The sequence below is a fragment of the Lagenorhynchus albirostris genome, chromosome 14 (genome assembly GCF_949774975.1).
Source record: "Lagenorhynchus albirostris chromosome 14, mLagAlb1.1, whole genome shotgun sequence".
Classification (NCBI taxonomy): Eukaryota; Metazoa; Chordata; class Mammalia; order Artiodactyla; family Delphinidae; genus Lagenorhynchus; species Lagenorhynchus albirostris.
The window spans coordinates 80,276,990-80,301,013 of NC_083108.1; the positions used below are offsets into that span (position 1 = coordinate 80,276,990).

General features: G+C 43.0%; 1 protein-coding gene across 1 annotated transcript in view; it reads left to right on the plus strand.

The window, feature by feature from the left end:
- Positions 1-900: 900 nt before the first annotated feature.
- The window catches only part of P2RX7 (purinergic receptor P2X 7), a 49,660-nt gene continuing 26,536 nt past the window's right edge, over positions 901-24,024 (plus strand). The window contains 3 exon segments of the mRNA XM_060120655.1: positions 901-1,104; positions 21,141-21,309; positions 22,427-22,495. Coding sequence (XP_059976638.1) covers positions 980-1,104; positions 21,141-21,309; positions 22,427-22,495 — 363 coding nt within the window. The 5' untranslated portion in view covers positions 901-979.

Below are 24,024 nucleotides of genomic sequence, written 5' to 3' on the forward strand. Positions count from 1 at the left end.
GGTTTCTGGAAACAACAAGCAACATCTATCTTAGCTTTATTGCTTCCAAGGAAACAGGGCCCTGGGTCCACTTTGCAATCCAGATCTAAAGTTGACTGTTTTATATAAAACTGCTTTGCTTTGAACCTGTGAAAACTTGATTTCATTTAAATTTGATCTAAACTCCACCTTCCCCAGAATCTGATGATAATTCTATCCCTTTGTTTGTATACTCCCTCATTGAATGGGTCAATAAACCTAATTTTGTTGGATGGCAGGTTTGTTTCTTAGGCTGACTGGGCTAGGTCATGGGTTGACCTCCCGGGGGAATGAAGCAGAGTGGAAAGTGGATCTTGAGGGTCAGGCAGGAAATATCCAGCATAGAAATAAAGTCCTCCCCCAAACCCAGCCCCCAGCAAATCTAATTCCTCCTCTACAGACCAGAGTGTTGTGAGGACGTGAGGGAGGGAGGAGCGGGGAGACCTTCATTCATCCAGTGTTCACATACATCTGGGGCTAAATAAAGGGTTGTAGAAATGAACTAATCAGTCTCTGAGTGGGGCTTGAGGTAATGGAAAGATCTAGGCTCTTTCTTAAGGCACAGTGGAAGCTCTGGGTCTCCTGACATTTGAAGGGCTGCCCCTTTACCCCAACTGAAATGAGCCCCAAAAAAGTGAAAGGAAAAAGGGGATAAGGCAGAATTCTTAAAATGCCTTTCCTTTGAACACCATCTTTGTGCAGGCATCTGGGGGAGGCCAGCTGGGGCGGGGACATCTGCCAGCTGGGCCTGTAGGACTTGGCTTTTCTTGTTTATTCTCAGCCACATCTTGGGCAGCTGCCAGTGCCCGCCCCGACTCTGACATCATTGGAGGAACTCAAACTTAAAGGTTCCTGCTAAGAATAAGGACGCTTCATTTTCCTCTTACTGTTGGGTCTGCTGTGGCCGGTCTGGGAGGGTTGAGCCCTGGTCCAGCCCCGAGTGGAGAGCGAGCCTCTCACCATGACAGCCTGTTGCAGCTGGAACGATGTTTTCCAGTATGAGACAAACAAAGTCATCCGGATCCAGAGCATGAATTATGGCGCCATTAAATGGTTCTTCCGTGTGTTGTTCTTTTCCTACATTAGGTAAGTGGGCTGTGGGAATGACCTTAAATCTCTGCAGTGGCTGGCAGCACAGAAAACCTCAAGGTCCAGCTTCTTGTGCACATCCTGAATTCCCTGTGGTTTTAAAATCTGAGACATGAGGCTCACAGCAAGCTGGGGAGAAGTGGGAGTCAGGGGAGGAAGCAGCAGGCGGGAGGAAGTATGCCAGTTTCCTGCAGGGAGAAGCCACAAGAAAGGAGGGTGACACTTTGGGTTCTAACCCAGGACTGCTGGGGTGAGCTGGGCAGGGCATGCCTGGGGCAGGTGGGAAAATGCAGGGCAACACCCTGGATTCCCAGGAAGGAGTCAAGGATTCAGGGCACGCCTGGTGATAATGCTGGCATCTACACGAGTCATCACCGCTTAGGGGGAGGAATAGGACCAGACCTGTAAATGTAACTTTAGGTCCTCACCAGGGTCAGAAAGACCCTCCTTGCTCTTTTTTTTTTTTTTTAACAACTTATTGAAATATAATTCACATACCATCAACTCACTCATTTAAAGTGTATAATTCAGTAGTTTTTACTATATTCAAAGAGTTGTGCAACCATCACCACAATCAATTTTAGAATATTTTCATCGCCTCAAAAAAAAAAACACCAACCCACTCCCTCATCCCTTAACCATCACTCTCAATCCTCCTATTCCCCTGCAGCTCCAGGCACCCACTGATCTACTTTCTGTCTCTATGGATTTGCATATTCTGGATATTTCATTCTAAATGGAATCATGCAATATGTGATCATTTGTGTCTGGCTTCTTCCACTTAGCATTATGTTTTCAAGGTTCATCCATGTTGGAATATGTATCTCTACTGCACTCCTTTTTTTTTTTTGGCTGAGTAATACTCCATTATATGGATATACCACTTTTGGGTGGAAATTTGGGTTGTTTCCAATTTTCAGCTATGATGAACAATGCTGCTGTGAACGTTTGTGTACACATTTTTGTATGAACATGTCTTCAGTTTTCTTGGGTATGTACCTAAAAATGGAATTGGTGGATCGCTTGGTAAACTTTAATTTTATTTTATTATTTTATTTATTTTGTTTTATTTATTTATTTTTGCTATGTTGGGTCTTCGTTTCTGTGTGAGGGCTTTCTCTATTTGTGGCAAGCGGGGGCCACTCTTCATCGCGGTGCGCGGGCCACTCACTATCGCGGCCTCTCTTGTTGCGGAGCACAGGCTCCAGACGCGCAGGCTCAGTAATTGTGGCTCATGGGCCTAGTTGCTCCGTGGCATGTGGGATCCTCCCAGACTAGGGCTCGAACCCATGTCCCCTGCATTGGCAGGCAGATTCTCAACCACTGGGCCACCAGGGAAGCTCCTAAACTCTAATTTTAATCTTTTGAGAAACTACCCAGTTGTTTTTCACAGTGGCTGCACCATTTCATATTCCCACCAACAATGTATGTTCCAGTCCTTCACATCCTCATCATCACTTGTTACTGTCTCTTGGATTATAGGCATCCTAGTGAGTATCTCGTTGTGATTTTGATTCATATTTCCCTAATGGCTAATGCCCCCTTGTTCTTTGTGATGGTGGTGATGATGATGATGATAACTTGCATCTATTAGAGAGACAATGCAGTTTACCAGCTAAAAGTTAAAGCAACTTATTTCATAAACCTGGCTAAGTTTCCTTGATCAAGTCACTTAACATATTATAATTATACAAGAAAAGGCACGACAACCTCTTATCAATGCCTAGCATAGGGTAAGAGCTTCACAAATGGTAGCTATTTTTTAAAAATAATCTTTTTGAATATAATAGGTACTTTCATATACACTCTCTCCTTTGACCCTCAAGGTAATCATGCCCAAGCTTGGGACTTCAGATCTGGAAATGTGGATTCAAAACTCCTTCGCCGGGTTTCCCTGGTGGCGCAGTGGTTGAAAGTCTGCCTGCCGATGCAGGGGACACGGGTTCGTGCCCCGGTCCGAGAGGATCCCACGTGCCGCGGAGCCGCTGGGCCCGTGACCATGGCCGCTGAGCCTGCGCATCTGGAGCCTGTGCTCCACAACAGGAGAGGCCCGTGTACCACAGAAAAAAAAAAACAATAAAAAACAAAAAAAACCCCTCCTTCGTCTTTATGAGCCTTGGTTCCCCATCTGATATTATTAGGATTATCATTATTTGAGTCATATGTTTTCTATGCAACAAATATTAAATAATAAGCATGTATATTAAAATTCTAAAGACACATTACTTAGACCAGATATCACAGAATGGATAATAAAGAATATAGTTAATAAATTCTCCCTTATGAATCAATACATAGATCATATGTCACAATTCCACATTGTGATGCGGCTTCCTGGTATTCTTGGGTCTAGCACGCAATGTCTTAAAAGAAGATTGCTGTATATATATGAACAGATTATTATGAGAACACCTTATAATGATATTTTTCTTTCATATGGTGGAATCTTTTCTTACGAGCATTTAATTCCCTCAAATTCAGTTGTACATGTTCCACAGGAGCATGGAGAGAGAGCACAATTTAAACAGTGCAATGATTCAGCAGTTGGGTGCCCCAGAGTAAACGTGAGAATGGGGTTCCCTCAGTCAGTTTCTGTTCCCACACGCTTCTCATAGCATGAGCATCTTGCCTCCGTACCTGTGAACATTTTCCACTCAACATGTCCCCTAAAATAAGCCAACTCCTTCACCTCCACCTTTGAGACCCAAGCTTTTCAAACATATGCACCATGCAACAACACTTTGGTACACAGGAAATAGCATAGGGTGCTGGGCATGAGCAGAATTCATCTTAAGGAATGGATGGGGACAGTACCAGCCTTGACCTACACAATAGGGACCACTTCCTGGACCCCACACTTTAGAGACCCCACCCTGGCCCTCTGCTAGCTGCAAGCTTCCCCACGGAGTGAGGAGCCTGTGGGGCTGTACTAGTTTTCTGTTGCTGCGTAACAAATTACCACAAACTCAGTGGCCTAAAACACCATCACTTATTAGCTCACAGTTCTGTAGATCAGTAGTTTGGGCCTGGCGTGACTGGGTGCTCTGCTCAGGGTCTCACAAGGTTGAAATCAAAGTGTCAGCTGTGCTGAGTTCTCACTTTGGGACTCTGGGAGAAAATTCACTTCTAGGCTCATTCTTCCTGTTGGTAGAATTCAATCCCATGCCGTCATGGGATTCAGAGCTCTGTCAGCCAGGCGCCACTCTCAGATCCTAGAGACCACTTGCACTATTTACCATATGGCCCCTTCCATCTTCAAGCCAGTGATGATACAATGTTTTCATGCCTCAAATCTTTGACCTCTCTTCTGGGACCAGCCAAAGGAAATTCTCTGCTTTTAAAGGACTCATGTGTTTGGGTCAGGCCCACCCAGATGATCTTGCTAGCTTCAGGTCAACTGTATAGTATAATCTAATTGTGGAAGCATTTCCATCATACTCAAAGTTTGGGGGATTAGGCAGGGTGTGTATGCCAGGATACAGGAAATATGGGTGTCCCCTTAGAAGTCTGCTGCCTCAGGGGCAGAATGTGCCAATCCAGAGCACTGGATGCACTCCCCCCATCCCACCATGCTCCGTATGTAGGACCCCAGAATTCTCTTCCCAAATGGCCCTTAACCTTTTCACAGATTTATCCTCTTGAGAGGAGACCATAGCACCCAGGGGCATGCTCCTGAGATCAAGGGATGGCCAAGGGGCAGCTGAATGCAGGTGGAGGGTGTGGAGGGGGCTTAGGCATACAGTGCAGGGCATCCATACATAGGTGCACGAGGCCCTCACAGAGCTGGGAGGAGCCAGAGTGAGATGAGAAGGGGGGTGGGCTAAGGGATAAGGGTCAGAGGCCTCTTCAACCAATGCTTCCAAGTTCTGGCACAGAATTCTGAGGAGTCCAAGAATTCTAAAGTTGAATCTGGCCTTCCAGGTTGTAATGAAGGTATGTCTGGGTAGATGAAAAAACACGTTTCATTTTAAAGTCTGTTATGACTTTTAGGGACTTCCCTGGTGACGCAGTGGTTAAGAATCCACCTGCCAATGCAGGGGACATGGGTTTGAGCCCTTGTCCAGGAAGATCCCACATGCCGCAGAGCAACTAAGCCTGTGTGCCACAACTACTGAGCCTGTGCTCTAGAGCCCGCGAGCCACAACTACTGAGCCCGTGCGCCACAACTACTGAAGCCCGCGTGCCTAGAGCCCATGCTCCACAACAAGAGAAACCACCCACGCACTGCAACAAAGAGCAGCCCCTGCTCACCGCAACTAGAGAAAGCCCACGTGCAGCAACGAAGACCCAACGCAGCCAAAAATAAATAAATTTATACAAAAAAAGTCTGTTATGACTTTTAAATGTCTGAATAAGCAGTATGTGGACCTCCACTTGTTCTCTTGCCCAGTTGTCAGTTGCCTGTCATTGCTATAACAATTAACCACAAACTTGGTAACTTAAAACAACGATTTATTCTCTCACAGTTCTAGAGACATCTAAAATCAGTATCACTGGGCCAAAATCAAGGTGCTGGCAGGGCCACGCTCCCTCCAAGTCTCCAGGGGAGAATCCTTCCTTGCCTCTTCCAGCTTCTGGGGGTCGCCTGTGTTCCCTGGCTTGTGATCACATCACTCCAATCTTCAAGGCCAGCATCCTTGACTCTACTCCACCTTCACAAAACTTTCTCCTGTATGTGTGTGTGTGTGTGTGTGTGTGTGTGTGTGCGCACACATGCATGAAATCTCCCTCTGTCTCTCTCTTATAAGAACACATATGATGGCACGTAGGGCCTACCTTGATAATCCAGGATCATCTCACCATCTAAAAATCCTTAACTTAATCACATCTGTAAAGACCCTTTTCCCAAATAGGGTAACAGTTATAAATTCTGGGGATTAGGACCTGATAGCTTTGGGGCCATTATTCAGCCTACTATAGGAGGTCTAGCCCCAGGCATTCAGCTCATTGGGGATGGCAGTGACTAAGATTCTGGCAGTCATTCCCAAACATTATTGGCATGAGTTCCCACCTTAGGGCTTAGCAGTGGCTGGCCGAGTCTTTTCTCTGGAACAGTCCCTGTTCTCTGGGTGTTGTTCCTGGCTGTGTAGTGTCTCAGCAATCCTGGTTTTTGGTCCTCCAAGAGATTGTAAGAACTGCCTAATGTCCTTTAAAATCTCTTTCTTCCTTTACTTTTTAACAACTTTATTGGGGTATAAATTTATATATCACAAAATCACCAATTTTAAGCATACACTTCAATGATTTTTAGTAAATTTGCCAAGTTGTACAACCGTCATCATAATCCAGTTTTAGAACATTTCATCACCCCAATAAGATCCCTCATTCCCATTTGCAGTCACTCCCCATTTCCACCCCCTGGACCCAGGCAACCACTAATCTATTCCCTGCCTCTATAGATTTGCCTTTTCTAGACAATCTTTCTTCTTAAACTAGGCAGAGTGAACTCTGTTGTTTAGAACTAGAGACCCTGACCAATATAATATTAATATCCCCTAATTATAGAAGAAGAAATGATGACTCAGAAAGGCTAAGTTACTTACATAAAGTCATGTAGGTAGTAAGTGGTAGAGCCAATGTTGAACCCAAGTATCTCACCCCAGAGTCCAAGCTCCCACTAAAGTACTGCAGAGAATGGAGGAGGTAAGAGTACAAACGGAGGGAGGGAGACAATGTAGGAGGCTATTGGGTCATCCAGGTGAGAGTTAATGGTGATCTGGTGATCTGGTCTGAGGAGTGGTAGAGGAGAGAAGTAGACTGTTTTGAATAACATTAGGAAGATAAAACAAAAAAATTTGACAATTAAATGGATGGGGGGAATGAGGGAAAGGATGAATCAGGGTGTGTGCCATGTTCTGGCTTGGGCAATTGAAGAGTGGTGGAAGAACTTATGGGGATAGGAAATGTGAGGAAAAAAAGCCCATTTAGGGTGGAAGATGAATTCAGAACTGAAGACTCTGAGCTTGACAAATCTATGGGACATACAAACACAGATGCTTAGTTGGATATATGAATCTGGAGCTGGAGGTGTAGATTTATATACCACCAGCATACAAATGGTAACTAGAAATATAGAAGTAGCTGCAACTGACCAGCAAGAGAGGATGTAGGTGAGAAGGCAAGAGGGCTTAGAACAGACCCCTAAGGAATGCTAACCTTTAAATGATGGGAAGCACAGAGGTCTCCAAAGGATTCTCAGAAAGGGCGAACGTGGAGAACCAAAGAAAGTCAGGAGAATGTGGATTCTGGGAAGCTGAGGGAAGAAGGGGAGGCAGGGAGATGGTGCATGGTCACTGGTGTCAAATGCTGCTGAGAATTTGCCAGGTCTGTGGCGTGTCTATTGGATTTACCGATGGTGGTGTTGTTCACTTGGCACGAGAAGCTTTATAGAAGTTCTGGGGCTGGGTGGGGAGCCAGACTGGAGTGAGCAGAGGAGTGAATGGAGATGCGGAAATGGATGTGATGACTCACTTTTTCAAGGGACTTCGTTACAAAGGAGAAGAGAGGCATCAAGTGGTAGAAGGAGAAGAATGTGGGGTTGAGGGAGGGTTTATTTTTAAAATGGGAAATGATGTTGAAATGCAGATGGAGAGGAGACTCGAGAGAAAAGGAGATGATGAGATAAATGAAAATTATCATCATGTTGTCATCGTTATCGACACCATCATCATCATCATCATCGTTGCTGTCGTCACCAACTAGCAACCACAAGGAAAGCTTGTTCTGTTCTGGGACTGTTCTAATTGTTAGACATTTCTTCCTTACATTGAACCCAAATCTAACTCCCTGTAATTTTTCCCTTTGATTAGAGTTCTGCCCTGTGGTCCCTTTTCTACTGGACACTTTCCAAATGGCTGCAGCCTGCTATTATATTTCTCAACTTCTCCAAACTAATAGCCCCAGTCCCTCTGGCTATGTCCCCCTAACACAGTATCCAGACCCTTTACTATCTCAGCCAACCCCACACAACCACATTCTTGTTTGTCAAGGCTCTCTTAAAAGGTGGTGCATGCACACTTTTTTTTTATACATCTTTATTGGAGTATAATTATTTACATTGTTGTGTTAGTTTCTGCTGTACAACAAAGTGAATCAGCTATATGCATACATATATCCCCATATCCCCTCCTTCTTAAGCCTCCCTCCGACCCCCCCATCCCACCCCTCTAGGTCATCACAAAGCACCAAGCTTATCTTCCTCTGCTATGCAGCTGCTTCCCACTAACTACTTTACATTTGGTAGTGTATATATGTTAATGCTACTCTCTCACTACTTCCCAGCCTCCCCTTCCCCGCTGTGTCTTCAAGTCTGTTCTCAACGTCTACATCTTTATTCCTGCCCTATCACTAGGTTCATCAGTACCATTTTTCTAGATTCCATATATATCCATTAGCATATAGTATTCGTTTTTCTCTTTCTGACTTACTTCACTCTGTATGACAGACTCTAGGTCCATCTACCTCACTACAAATAACTCAATTTCATTCCTTTGTATGGCTGAGTAATATTCCATTGTATGTATGTGCCGCATCTTTTTTATCCATTCATCTGTCAATGGACATTTAGGTTGTTTCCATGTCCTGGCTATTGTAAATAGTGCTGCAATGAACATTGTGGTACATGTATCTTTTTTTTGTGGTACGCGGGCCTCTCACTGCCGTGGCCTCTCCCGTTGCAGAGCACAGGCTCCGGACGCGCAGGCTCAGCGGCCATGGCCCACGGGCCCAGCCGCTCTGCGGCATGTGGGATCCTCCCGGACCGGGGCACGAACCCACGTCCCCTGCATCGGCAGGTGGACTCTCAACCACTGCGCCACCAGGGAAGCCCCAATACATGTGTCTTTTTGAATTTTCTCAGCGTATATGCCCAGTAGTGGGATGGCTGGGTCATATGGTAGTTCTATTTTTCATTTTTTAAGGAACCTCCATACTGTTCTCCATAGTGGCTGTATCAATTTACATTCCCACCAACAGGGCAGGAAGGCTCCCTTTTCTCTACACCCTCTCCAGCATTTACTGTTTCTAGATTTTAATGATGGCCATTCTGACCGGTGTGAGGTGATATCTCATTGTGGTTTTGATTTGCATTTCTCTAATGATTAGTGATGTTGAGCATCTTTTCATGTGTTTGTTGGCCATCTGTATGTCTTCTTTGGAGAAAGGTCTTCCGTCCATTTTTGGATTGGGTTGTGTTTTTTTTATATTGAGCTGCATGAGCTACTTGTATATTTTGGAGATTAATCCTTTGTCAGCTGCTTCGTTTGCAAATATTTTCTCCCATTCTGAGGGTTGTGGTGCATGCACTCTTGCTTTGCTGGTGAAAACAGGAAGTGCTTCAAGATTTTGTGGTTTGGCAAAATGAATCAAGATAAAAAATGTGCACATCCTTTGACCCAGAAATTTATTTTAAGGTGTGAATTTACCTCAGGTGTGAAAATATTCTTTTATTCATTTATTTATTTATTTTTGGCTGCGTTGGGTCTTCATTGCTGAGTGCAGGCTTTCTCTAGTTGCGGCGAGCGGGGCTACTCTTTTTTTTTTTTTTTTTTTGCGGTACGCGGGCCTCTCACTGCTGTGGCCTTCCCTGGTGGTCCAGTGGTTAAGATCTGCGGGTTCGTGCCCTGGTCCGGGAAGATTCTGCATGCCACGGAGCGGCTGGGCCCGTGAGCCATGGCTGCTGAGCCTGCGCGTCCAGAGCCTGTGTTCCGCAATGGGAGAAGCCACAACAGTGAAAGGCCCGCGTACCACAAAAAAAAAAAAAAAAAAAAAAAAAAATCCATTGTGTTTCTATACACCCACAATGAGCAATCTAAAAAAGAAATTAAGAAAACAATTCCATTTACAATAGCACACAAAAGAGCATAAGCTGTGGAGCCAGTTTTGCTACTTACTATGTGTCTTAGTTCACTGGGGCCACTATAACAAAATGCCATAGACTGAGTAGCTTATAAACAACAGAAATTTATTTCTCATGGTTCTAGAAGCTGGAAATTCCAAGATCAATGCACCAGCAGATATGGTATCTGGTGAGAACCTGCTTCCTGGTTCATAGATGGTCATCTTTTTGCTGTACCCTCACATGGAAGAAGAGGTGAAGTTTTTCTGGGGCCTCTTTTATAAGGGCACTAATCCCATTCGTAAGGGTTCCACCTTCATGACCTATTCACTTCCCAAAGGCCCCACCTCCTCATACAAACGCATAGGGGTTAGGTTTCAACTTATGAATTTTGGGGGGTCTCAAACATTCAGTCTATAGTACTATGTGAACTTGGGCGCACTTTCTCTGTGCCACAGTTTGTTCAGCTATAAGGTGTGGGTAACACTATAGCTTCTTTACAGGATTATAAATCCTAACCTTTTGGGAAGGTTAGGATTGAAAGAGTTAATATTTATTATTAATATACACTTTGAAGAGTGCTTGGCATGTAGTAAAAGCTATATCAAGATTATCAAAAATGTTTATAAGTGGGAAAAATGAACAAAAGTTCCATTTAAATATCCATCAGTAAGAGACCAGCTGGCAAATTTTCACAATTCACTTCTTAGGCTGAACCATATGAAATTGCCAATATTCTACTGTTTTGGTCTACAAAATGGGCAATTTCATATGTTCCAACCTGAATACTAGAATACTCCGTAACTATTCAAAGTGGTTACATATCATAGATCTATCTTTATCATACATTTATCAATACTGTTGTGGAAAGAGTTAATAACATATTATTGAGTAAAAACAGCAGGTTATATAATAGCATGTAGAGCATGGCCATGTTTGTGTGTCTAGGTGGGGGCATAAAGAGACATCTGGAAGATACTCTCAAAGTTTCCACAGTGAAAACCTCTGGGAGGGAGAACGTTGGAACCTTTTCATGTTCTTTGTGCTTTTCTGTGAAACTTCTACTTTTACAACAGCAAAAGGGATTCTCTTAAAAAATGTGGCTTATAAGACCTGAACTCGGGGCTCCCACTGCTTGCTGCCTAATTAGGGCATAGGGCATTGGCTTATCACCACCCTCAAGTGGAATATTCTACTTCTCTCACCAAAGTTTTAGACAACACTAGTTTTTTGGGTTTTGTTTTCTAGATGATATAACATAACATTGGTTAATACGGGTTTAGAGTTATTTGAAATTTGGGGTCTCTAAGATAAACCTCTGCCAATCTGGGTGGTCCATGACCTGTATATGCATAACTGAGTTTTGGAGCTCAATGCCTTTACATGTATCCATTATATTTCCTCTAGCTGGTAAACGTTAACTAATAGGTTAGGACTCACTCTCTGCTCTCCATACAGTAGGATGCGTAGAGTATTGTGTTCTGCAGTAGGCGTTTTTTGAATGAGGGGGACATAGTTTGGGAAGTATGAAAAGGAAGGGTTTTCCAGGTATACTAGATGGTGGAGAAGAAGTGCAATAGTCAAAGTGTATTAGAAGGGCGGGTGATGTCTTAGCCAAGTGTGGGTTACAAGAAACTGAACCCTCTCACTAGCTAGCTCAAGGAAAGGCGGGGCAGAGTAGAACAGGCTGAATAATGCCTCCCCGCCCCACACCAAAATCTCCATGTCCTAATCTGTGGAACTTGTGAATATGTCACCTTCTGTGGCAAAAGGAACTTTGAAGATGTGATTAAGTTCAAGGTCTCGAGATGGACAGATTATTCTTGATTATCTGAGTGGCCCCAGTGTGATCACAAGAGTCCTTATCAAGGGGAGGCAAGAGGGTCAAAATCAAAAAAAGGAGCTGTGACAAGAGGAGCTGAGGTTGGAGTGATGCGGCTGTGAGCCCAGGGATACCAAGGCAGTCTCCAGAAGCTGGAAGAGATGAGAACAGACTCTCTAGTGGAGCTCCAGAAGGGACCAGGCCTGCCATCACCTTGATTTTAGTCCTGTAAGAATGATTCTAGGCATCTGACCCCCAAAACTAAGAGAAAAATGTTTCTGTTATTTTAAGTCACAAAGTTCATGGTGGTCTGTTACAGCAGCAAAGGGAAACTAACACAACCGGCATTTAACTTGCCTTGGGGATGCAGGCTCTCCTCCACTTGCTTCTCGGTGCATCTCTGGCTGCCCCTGGCCCTTTCCTGACCTCCGCCTACAGCTGAATGGATCAGGGTTGGACATAATCAGATTCTTCTCTTGGGATTTTAAATATAAGACACAGAGGATGCAGGCTCAACTTCTCCATGAGGCACAGAGGGTCCAGGACCAATGGTTCTCTTGGAGGCCCACGAAAATATCTATTGGCCCCCGGTGTAAGCGTCAGTTAACCTGATGGAAGGGTAGTTCACTTTCAGGTCACATCCTTTCACTCTAGTGTTACCTTTGTTCAGTGAGCTCTGTGAGGGCAAGTCAGGCTTTGCTGAGAGGCACTTCCTCCTCGTGGTGCTTTGAGGACTCTCTTACCATGGCTTACAGTCGATTCCACCTGAGCTGCCAGCATACGTCTGCGAAAGTTGTTCTCATTGAAAACTTATGGATTGGGACTCTGAAGAAGCTCTTCATAGTGGGCACCTTGCTCTACATCTGGTGAGTCAGGTGCAGTGTGCCACTGAGGACTCCCTGGGCTGACCTCACTCTCCATCCTTCCCTCCTCTGCCCCTCTACAGCTCTCCTCTTCAGCCAGCCTGGCCTGTGAGGAGGTTCTATCACATTCATTCTATCACAGGCTTCTATCACATTCATTCATTTACATTGTTGTGTTAGTTTCTGCTGTACAACAAAGTGAATCAGCTATATGCATACATATATCCCCATATCCCCTCCTTCTTAAGCCTCCCTCCGACCCCCCCTATCCCACCCCTCTAGGTCATCACAAAGCACCAAGCTTATCTTCCTCTGCTATGCAGCTGCTTCCCACTAACTACTTTACATTTGGTAGTGTATATATGTTAATGCTACTCTCTCACTACTTCCCAGCCTCCCCTTCCCCGCTGTGTCTTCAAGTCTGTTCTCAACGTCTACATCTTTATTCCTGCCCTATCACTAGGTTCATCAGTACCATTTTTCTAGATTCTATCACATTCATTCTATCACATTCATTCTATCACATTCTATCACATTCATTCTCTTCCACCTTCCCAGACTTCTATCACATTCATTCTCTTCCACCTTCTATCACATTCATTCTCTTCCACCTTCCCAGACTCTTCAGCTTTCCTCTCCCCGCTCTCTACTCATCCTACAAGGCCCGGCTGAAACCCCAGCTGCCCTGTTCGCTCCAGGGACCAGTGGTTTTGCCCTCTTCAGAATGCAGAGAATAGTAGCTTCTTAGAGACAAAAGGTCATAGGGATTAGGGAGCCAGGCAGTTATCCCCTCATTCAGGGACTAAATCCATGGCCCAGAGAGGTGGCATGGCTTGTCTGAGTCACCAAGCAGGTGAGGAGAGAGCTGCTGGGACAGTCATTAGAATGTTCCTTCCATAGGGCAGGATACTGCAAACTCTTTCTCTTCCTTTTTTTTCCCTTTGATGCATCTCTGAAGCATTTTAATTCGATGTTCGTACCAGGGCACGAACCCGTGTCCCCTGCATCGGCAGGTGGACTCTCAACCACTGCACCACCAGGGAAGCCCCTCTATGTTTGTTTTAATACTTCTACAACGTATGTCTATATTTATAAAAAATATTTTTTCCTTTTTTAATTTAATTTTTTTTATACAGCAGGTTCTTATTAGTCATCCATTTTATACACATCAGTGTATACATGTCAATCCCAATCTGCCAATTCATCACACCACCCCACCACTCCCCACTGCTTTCCCCCCTTGGTGTCCATACGTTTTTTCCTCTACTTCTGTGTCTCAATTTCTGCTCTGCAAAATGGTTCATCTGTACCATTTTCTAGGTTCCACACATCTGCATTAATATATGTTATTTGTTTTTCTCTTTCTGACTTACTTCACTCTGTATGACATTCTCTAGATGCATCCATGTCTCAACAAATGACTCAATTTCATTCCTTTTTATGGCTGAGTAATAGTCCATTGTATATAGGTACCACAACTCCTTTATCCATTCATCTGTCGATGGGCATTTAGGCTGCTTCCATGACCTGGCTATTGTAAATAGTGCTGCAATGAACATTGGGGTGCATGTGTCTTTTTGAATTATGGCTTTCTCTGGGTATATGCCCAGTAGTGGGATTGCTGGATCATATGGTAATTCTATTTTTAGTTTTTTAAGGAACCTCCATACTGTTCTCCATAGTGGCTGTATCAATTTACATTCCCACCAACAGTGCAGGAGGGTTCCCTTTTCTCCACATCCTCTCCAGCATTTGTTGTTTGTAGATTTTCTGTTGATGCCCATTCTAACTGGTGTGAGGTGACACCTCATTGTAGTTTTGATTTGCATTTCTCTAATAATTAGTGATGTTTAGCAGCTTTTCATGTGCTTCTTGGCCATCTGTATGTCTTCTTTGGAAAAATGTCTATTTAGGTCTTCTGCACATTTTTGGATGGGGTTGTTTGTTTTTTTAATATTGAACTGCATGAGCTGTTTATATATTTTGGAGATTAATCATTTCTCCGATGATTCGTTTGCAAATATTTTCTCCCATTCTGAGAGTTGTCTTTTCATCTTGTTTATGGTTTCCCTTGCTGTGCAAAAGCTTTTAAGTTTCATTAGGTCCCATTTGTTTATTTTTGTTTTTATTTCCATTACTCTAGGAGGTGGATCAAAAAAGATCTTGCTGTGATTTATGTCAAAGAGTGTTTTTCCTATGTTTTCCTCTAAGAGTTTTATAGTGTCCGGTCTTACATTTAGGTCTCGAATCCATTTTGAGTTTATTTTTGTGTATGGTGTTAGGGAGTGTTCTAAGTTCATTCTTTTACATATAGCTGTCCAGTTTTCCCAGCACCACTTATTGAAGAGACTGTCTTTTCTGCATTGTATATCCTTGCCTCCTTTGTCATAGATTAGTCAACCATAGGTGCGTAGGTTTATCTCTGGGCTTTCTGTCCTGTTCCATTGATCTACATTTCTGTTTTTGTGCTAGTACCATATTGTCTTGATTACTGTAGCTTTGTAGTATAGTCTGAAGTCAGGGAGTCTGATTCCTCCAGCAATGCTTCTTTCCCTCAAGACTGCTTTGGCTATTCGGGGTCTTTTGTGTCTCCATACAAATTTTAAGATTTTTTGTTCTAGTTCTGTAAAAAATGCCGTTGGTAATTTGATAGGGATTGCATTGAATCTGTAGATTGCTTTGGGTAGCATAGTCATTTTCACAATATTGATTGTTTCAATCCAAGAACATGGTATATCACTCCATCTGTTGGTATCATCTTTAATTTCTTTCATCAGTGTCTTATAGTTTTCTGCATACAGGTCTTTTGTCTCCCTAGGTAGGTTTATTCTTAGGTATTTTATTCTTTTTGTTGTAGGGGTAAATGGGAGTATTTCCTTAATTTCTCTTTCAGATTTTTCATCATTAGTGTATAGGAATGCAAGAGATTTCTGTGCATTAATTTTATATCCTGCAACTTTACCAATTCATTGATTAGCTCTAGTAGTTTTCTGGTGGCATCTTTAGGATTCTCTATGTATAGTATCATGTCTTCTTCAAACAGTGACAGTTTTACTTCTTTTCCAATTTGTATTCCTTTTATTTCTTTTTCTTCTCTGATTGCCATAGCTAGGACTTCCAAAACTATGTTGAATAATAGTGGTGAGAGTGGACATCCTTGTCTTGTTCCTGATCTTACAGGAAATGCTTTCAGTTTTTCACCATTGAGAATGATGTTTGCTTTGGGTTTGTCGTATATGGCCTTTATTATGTTGAAATAGGTTCTCTCTATGCCCACTTTCTGGAGAGTTTTTATCATAAATGGGTGTTGAATTTTGTCAAAAGCTTTTTCTGCATCTATTGAGATGATCATATGGTTTTTATTCTTCAATTTATTAATATGGTGTATCACATTGATTGATTTGTGTATATTGAAGAATCCTTGCATCTCTGGGATAAATCCCACTTGATCATGGTGTATGATCTTTTTAGTGTGTTGTTGGATTCTGTTTGCTAGTATTTTGTTGAGGATTTTTGCATCTATATTCATCAGTGATATTGGTCTGTAATTTTCTTTTTTTGTAGTATCTTTGTCTGGTTTTGGTATCAGGGTGATGGTGGCCTCACAGAATGAGTTTGGGAGTTTTCCTTCCTATGCAATTTTTTGGAAGAGTTTGAGAAGGATGGGTGTTACCTCTTCTCTAAATGTTTGACAGAATTCACCTGTGAAGCCATCAGGTCCTGGACATTTGTTTGTTGGAAGATTTTTAATCACAGTTTCAATTTCATTACTTGTGATTGGTCTGTCCATATTTTCTATTTCTTCCTGGTTCAGTCTTGGAAGGTAATACCTTTCTAAGAATTTGTTTCTTCCAGGTTGTCCATTTTATTGGCATAGAGTTGCTTGTAGTAGTCTCTTAGGATGCTTTGTATTTCTGCGGTGTCTGTTGTAACTTCTCCTTTTTCATTTCTATTTTTATTGATCTGAGTCCTCTCCCTCTTTTTCTTGATGAGTCTGGCTAATGGTTTATCAATTTTGTTTATCTTCTCAAATAACCAGCTTTTAGTTTTATTGATCTTTGCTATTGTTTTCTTTGTTTCTATTTCATTTATTTCTGCTCTGATCTTATGATTTCTTTCCTTCTGCTAACTTTAGGTTTTGTTTGTTCTTCTTTCTCTAGTTCCTTTAGGTGTAACGTTAGATTGTTTATTTGAGATTTTCTTGTTTCTTGAGGTAGGCTTGTATAGCTATAAACTTCCCTCTTAGAACTCCTTTTGCTGCATCCCATAGGTTTTGGATCGTCGTGTTTTCATTGTCATTTGTCTCTAGGTATTTTTTTATTTCCTCTTTGATTTCTTCAGTGATCTCTTGGTTATTTAGTAACGTATGTTTAGCATCCATGTGTTTGTGTTTTTTACGTTTTTTTCCCTGTAATTCATTTCTAATCTCATAGCGTTGTGGTCAGAAAAGATGCTTGATATGATTTCAATTTTCTTAAATTTACTGAGGCTTGATTTGTGACCGAGGATGTGATCTATCCTGGAGAATGTTCCGTGCGCACTTGAGAAGAAAGTGTAATCTGCTGCTTTTGGATGGAATGTCGTATAAATATCAATTAAATCTATCTGGCCTATTGTGTCGTTTAAATCTTGTGTTTCCTTATTAATTTTCTGCTTGGATGATCTGTCCATTGGTGTAAGTGAGGTGTTAAAGTCCCCCACTATTACTGTGTTACTGTCGATTTCCTCTTTTATAGCTGTTAGTAGTTGCCTTATATATTGAGGTGCTCCTATGTTGGGTGCATATATATTTATAATTGTTATTTCCTCTTCTTGGATTGATCCCTTGATCATTATATAGTGTCTTTCCTTGTCTCTTGCAACATTCTTTATTTGAAAGTCTATTTCATCTGATAGGAGCATTGCTACTCCAGCTTTCTTTTGATTTCCATTTGCATGGAATATCTTTTTCCATCCCCTCACTTTCAGTCTGTATGTGTCCCTAGGTCTGAAGTGGGTCTCTTGTAGACAGCATATATATGGGTCTGGTTTTTGTATCCATTCAGCAAGCCTGTGTCTTTTGGTTGGAGCATTTAATCTATTCATGTTCAAGGTAGTTATTGATATGTATGTTCTTATTACAATTTTCTTAATTGTTTTGGGTTTGTTTTTGTAGGAACAAAACATTTGTGTTTTGTTTGGGAAACTCTTGTGTTTCCCACTTAGAGAAGTTCCTTTAGCATTTGTTGTAGAGCTGGTTTGGGGGTGCTGTATTCTCTTAGCTTTTGCTTGTCTGTAAAGCTTTTGATGTCTCCATCAAATGTGAATGAGATCCTTGCTGGGCAGAGTAATCTTGGTTGTAGGTTCTTCCCTTTCATCACTTTAAGTATATCATCCCACTTCTTTCTGGCTTGTAGAGTTTCTGCTGAGAAATCAGCTGTTAACCTTATGGGAGTTCCCTTGTATGTTATTTGTCATTTTTCCTTTGCTGCTATCAATAATTTTTCTTTGTCATTAAGTTTTGCCAATTTGATTACTACATGTCTCAGCGTGTTTCTCCTTGGATTTATCCTGTATGGGACTCTCTGTGCTTCCTGGACTTGGGTGGCTATTTCCTTTCCCATGTTAGGAAGTTTTCGACTATAATCTCTTCAAATATTTTCTCAAGTCCTTTCTCTCTTTCTTCTCCTTCTGGGACCCCTATAATGCAAATGTTGTTGCATTTAATGCTGTCCCAGAAGTCTCTTAGGCTGTCTTCGTTTCTTTTCATTCCTTTTTCTTTATTCTGTTCCGCAGCAGTGAATTCCACCATTCTGTCTTCCAGGTCACTTATCCGTTCTTCTGCCTCAGTTATTCTGCTATTGATTCCTTCTAGTGTAGTTTTCATTTCGGTTATTGTATTGTTCATCTCTGTTTGTTTGTTCTTTAATTCTTCTAGGTCTTTGTTAAACATTTCTTGCATCTTCTCGATCTTTGCCTCCATTCTTTTTCCGAGGTCCTGGATCATCTTCACTATCATTATTCTGAATTCTTTTTCTGGAAGGTTGCCTATCTCCACTTCATTTAGTTGTTTTTCTGGGGTTTTATCTTGTTCCTTCATCTGGTACATAGCCCTCTGCCTTTTCATCTTGTCTATCTTTCTTTGAATGTGGTTTTTGTTCCACAGGCTGCAGGATTGTAGTTCTTGCTTCTGCTGTCTGCCCTCTGATGGATGAGGCTATCTATCTAAGAGGCTTGTGGAAGTTTCCTGTTTCCCTTTTTTAATTGAGGTGAAATTCATAGAACATAAAAATTAACGATTTAAAGTGAACAAGTCAGTGGCATTTAGTGCCTTCACAATGCTGTGCAACCACCACCTCTATCTAGTTCCAAAACATTTTTATCTCCCAAAACGCAAACTTCATTATGCGGTTACTTCCAATTTACCTCTTCCCCCAGCCCCTGGCAGCCATAAATCCACTCTCTGTCTCAATGGATTTACCTATTCTGGACATTTTATATAAGTGGAATCATACACTAAGTGGCCTTTTGTGTCTGTCTTCTTTCACTTGGCACAATGTTTTTTGAGGTTCATCCACAGTATAACACGTGCATCCTTTCATTCCTTTTTGTGGGTAGATAATATTCCATTGTTTGGATGGACCACATTTTGTTTATCCATTCATCTTTTAATGAACACTTTGATTGTTTCCACCTTTTGACTATTGTGAATAGTGCTGCTATGAATATGCGTGGACAGGTATTTGTTTAAGTACATAATGTTTTTTGAATTTCTTTAAACTTTCTCTCATTCTGTGGCATGCTTTGCTTACTCAATATTATGTTATTTCCGTATTGATATAAGCAGCTCTCCATTCATTTTCACTGTTGCAGAACATCCCATTGGATGAATCCAACAATTTATTCACCCATTCAATGTTCAAGGACATTTAGGTTATTTCCAGTTTTCTCTATTGCAAATAGTACAACTTTATACTTTCTTGTATATGACTCCTTGGGCACATGTTTGAGGGTTTCTCTGGGGCATGTACCTAAGAGTGGAATTGTTGGGGCGTGGGGAGTGCATTTCAAATGTACAGTACTTCATATTGCCAAATGTGACCTGTCTTTCCGTGAGTGTCCCAGGGGTCCTCAACCCTGGCAGTGCATTAAAATCAACTTTAGAAAAATATATAGGTACCTGGTTAACTCTCCAGACCTTCTGAATCAGAGTTTCCAGGGATAAGACTGGGGAGCTACAATTTTGAAAGCTCCCTAAGTAATTATACTGTACAGCCAAGGTTGAGAACAGCTGGGACCAAGCCTTGGCCCACTGTGTCTTGGTTTCCCAATGTCAGCTCATAGAGGGCATCCATTGGCTTAGACTTCCTAATATCATTCAGATATCAGAGACTGAGCAGAGGGAAGAGACCAAAATAGGTACCTGCCAAATGAATAAACAAAGCATTTAAAATAAACTCTTAAGGACTTTCCTGGCAGTCCAGTGGTTAAGACTCCATGCTTCCACTGCATGGGAGTGTGGGTTCAATCCCTGGTCAGGGACCTAGGATCCCATGTGCCATACGGCATGGCCAAAAAAAAACAAAATAAACTCAATTATTCAGGGCAATGGGAGACAGGGAAAAGACATAAATGGGGATGGAATCTACCATTTTTAGTTATCAATTCCACTTTCTCCCTCTCTTCCCCCACCATATAATTTAGATTCATATTCTAAAGAAGATTTAAAAACAGCTAATGAATGGATCAAAAGGCAGGAAACCAGAGGCAGAGCCACATGATGCAGGTACAAGTACAGTACATGGTTAAGAGGTCTGGCTCTGGGCTATAAGGTAGACCAATCAAGGACCTCAGTCCTGCCACTGACTACCTGTGTAACCTTGGGCAAGTTCCTTCACCTCTCTGAGCCCATTCCCTCATCTACAAAAGGGTGATGTTTACAGTAACTATCTCCTATTGCTGTTGTGAACATTAAAGGAGAGGATGCATACAGAGCACATGGCATGTACTAAGTGCTCAATAAAGGGTAGCTGCTATTATCCATATTGTAAATCCATATTGTAAATCAGGTGGGTGTTTCTGGAAAACAGGAGGCTGACCTGCTGGACACACCCTTAAAAAGATGCTAATGTGTTACTGAGCCCCAAAACAAAGCTGGTGGACCAACCTGGGGTGGACTTTGGTATTTGAGAAGGCAACCTATAAATTAGGGTGTATATTAGGCAATATTAGAAGTTGGTACTGGGGCCAATAGTTTCTATGTAGTGAAAGCTCACCATGCTCCAGATATAGCGCTGTGGAGTTTGCATGCATATCTCGTTCCATCCTCACAACAACCCTATGAGGTAGGTATGACTATTCTTCCCATTTTACAGGTAAGGAAAATGAGTCACAGAGATGGCAAGTCACTTGCCCGAAGTCACCCAGCAAGCTAGGATTTTAATGGAGGTGACTTTCGGAACCTGCATCCAAAACCGATGCACTGTGCCTCACTTGAGAAAACCATTGATGCTTTTCTGTGTCTGCCATTTAGCTTTGCTTTGGTGAATGACAAGCGGTACCAATGGAAAGAACCTGTCATCAGTTCTGTGCATGCCAAGGTGAAAGGGGTGGGAGAGGTGAAAAAGGAGATTATGGAGAACGGACTGAAGAAGGTAGTGTGGAATGTCTTCGACACGGCAGATTACACTGTCCCCTTGCAGGTGAGCACTTATCAGCATCCTCCCAGGACTCGTCCCTGGTCACTGTCCCCAGGACCTCGCACCCCTCCCTGGGACCTAGAGCCTCACTCCAGAAAAACACTGGCCCCATTTAAAAAGCTCTGTGAAAATCCCAACTGAGAAAACCTAAAAATTGCAAAATTGGGTCAGATCCAGCAACTCGAAGGAGATGATTCTTTGCTTTATCAAGTCCTACAGGGTTTCTCAAAATAGCAGTGTGTCCTGGTGCATTGAAAACATGATTTGATTCACTCACACTTGATTTATACACAGTTTTTCAGAAGCAGGGCCATCAAGTCAGCAAACTTTGCCTAGATCCAGAAAGGTAAAGAACTTTCTGCCTAGAGGGGACCAGCCCTTCTATATTGTTTGTGTGACATTTTATCAACAAAAATGTCTCCAGAAAAACACTCATGGGTACAGTTTTGCACAAGGGAAAGGAAGGGTGTGGCTCACAAAGAAAGGGCATGAGATTGTCTCAATTTGCAAGAAGAGAAAATGAAAGTAGAATTCTCAAAAGGGAGAAACTGAAGTGGGGTTGAGAACAAAAAAGAACAGATGGGGGGTTGGAGGGACAAAAGGGCACGTTGGCAGCCCTTGGGAGCTGGAAAGCTTTTCGAAACCATAAAAGCCAAGCTGCTATCCGTTTTTGTCTCTAACAGTGGGTCATTAAAACCTCCAGCTATTTCCCAGGTGGTGGGATGACCTACTGCCCTTTCATTAAAGTCCTGGATAATCTGAACAGCGTTCTGATGGAGGTGACACCTCCACCTCTGCCTCCCCAGGTCTCTTGAATTTCAACTTAATGGGTTTTCACTGTGTCCTAAAAATGAAAAGGCTGCTTTTGAGGCTGGAATGGAAAACCAATGCTCAATCAATTTGAACTGTTCCTCTGCTCTCCCTCAGCTCAGCAGGGCGGCTCATCCAGCTTTGCTATTAGGCCTCAGGGCTGTCAGTTGCTTCCAGACCCTGATTTCTAGACTGAAACTTAGAAGAGTGGAAAGGTTTGCCCCCAGGCACTTGGCCAGCTGGATTACTATGATTAAGTAGTTCTGTTCTCAACGGCTTTACATTTGCCTTCTCTCCTTTTTCTCTGCAGGGGAACTCTTTTTTTGTGATGACAAACTTTCTCAAGATAGAAGGCCAAGAGCAAGGGTTGTGTCCTGAGGTAAGATGTGATGGGTGACAAGAGTTCCTGGAAGAGACACAGGTCAGAGGAAATGGAAACTGACACCAGGCATGTTTTGGAGCCTGCGAATATTTACTGAGCCTCTGCTTGCTACAAAGCAGGGGTGTAGATCTGGGCTGGGTGGAAAGGGCGAAAAGATGTTGTAGTTCTCCCTCTGTAACCACCAGATCTTGATCTGTCCCCCTGGGTCTCCAGCTCCAGCACTAGGAGCCTGTGCAGCTCAAGGCCCCCTTTCTCCATCGCTCACTCCCTGTGCAGCTCATGACAACAGGGATCCTTGGCCTTTGCACAGCACCTCATGTTTCAGTGGAGCCTCACTTGAACTTTAGGGGGCTAACAGCATTCCCAGCCCCATTTTACAGGTCAGCACAAAGATCAGAGAGGTTCAGTGACCTCCCCAATGTCACACAGCTTGCTGGAGGCAGAGCCAAGCTTAGAATCCAGTTGTCCTCATTCACAGCTTCTGCCACAGTCCACTGTGAACTGCCTGCAGGGCCAGCCTGGGAATCAAGTTTGATTTTTCATCCCACTTCTTACAGTTTTAGGCTCTATATCAGGTAGGAATGCTCCCATGTCTCTTGCCGTCACCACTACCACCCATGCAGTCTTTCCCAGACTGCATGGGTGGTAGTGGTGATGGCGGGAGACATGGCTAGTGGGTAGTGGTGAAGGCGGGAGTGGGTAGTGGTGAAGGAGGGAGACATGGGAGCATTGCCCTCTCCGTACTCTCCACCTTCCCCTACTTTTTCTGGAAAACTTTCTTCCCTATCAAAACATACTGGTCCTATTCTGTCCCATCCCAGTCCTGCTCTCTGCTCTGTAAAGTGATAACTAGCTATTCTGGTAAGTTTGTCTATAGCAAAATTTGTCTAGGCAACACACTCCTGCTGTTCCCCTCTCGAGTAACTCACCTGCGCTTTACCAGGGACCGTCCCAACTGAGGGGCACAACGCTGTGGCAATATTGAGCAGGTCCCCAGCCTGTGGGGAAGACCAGCCTTGCCTGTGGGTCTTGCTCGTCAGCCTACTCTGGTGACAAGGCCTAGATTTCTGAGTGTCTGAGAGATCAGGGTGGATAAGCTCTATCTCATTACAGTCTTTGGCGTCATTTCTACCTAAACTTGGAAACAAGCTAACATTCCCTTGGTGTCTATCTCAATGACGTTCCCCTAAAAGGAGACCTCTCTATGTTTATCTTGCCCCCATCTCCCCTTAAATGTTCCTGCTACTCTAACGAAGTAGCAGGCATCAGTCCAACTAAACACTCCCTCCCACCTCCCTTCCCAGCAGCATCCAAAATTGTGTCCAGTTTGGGGCCAGTTTTGCTTCCCATACTCTGGAATTGCTACTTACCCTCCACCCCTGTGGTACTTTGCACAGATGCTTTCCTTTTCGTTTCTTTTTTTGGCTTGCTGCGGCTTGTGGGATTTTTGTTCCCCGACCAGGGGTTGAACCCGTGCCCTCAGCAGTGAGAGCTCGGAGTCCTAACCACTTGACCACCAGGGAAGT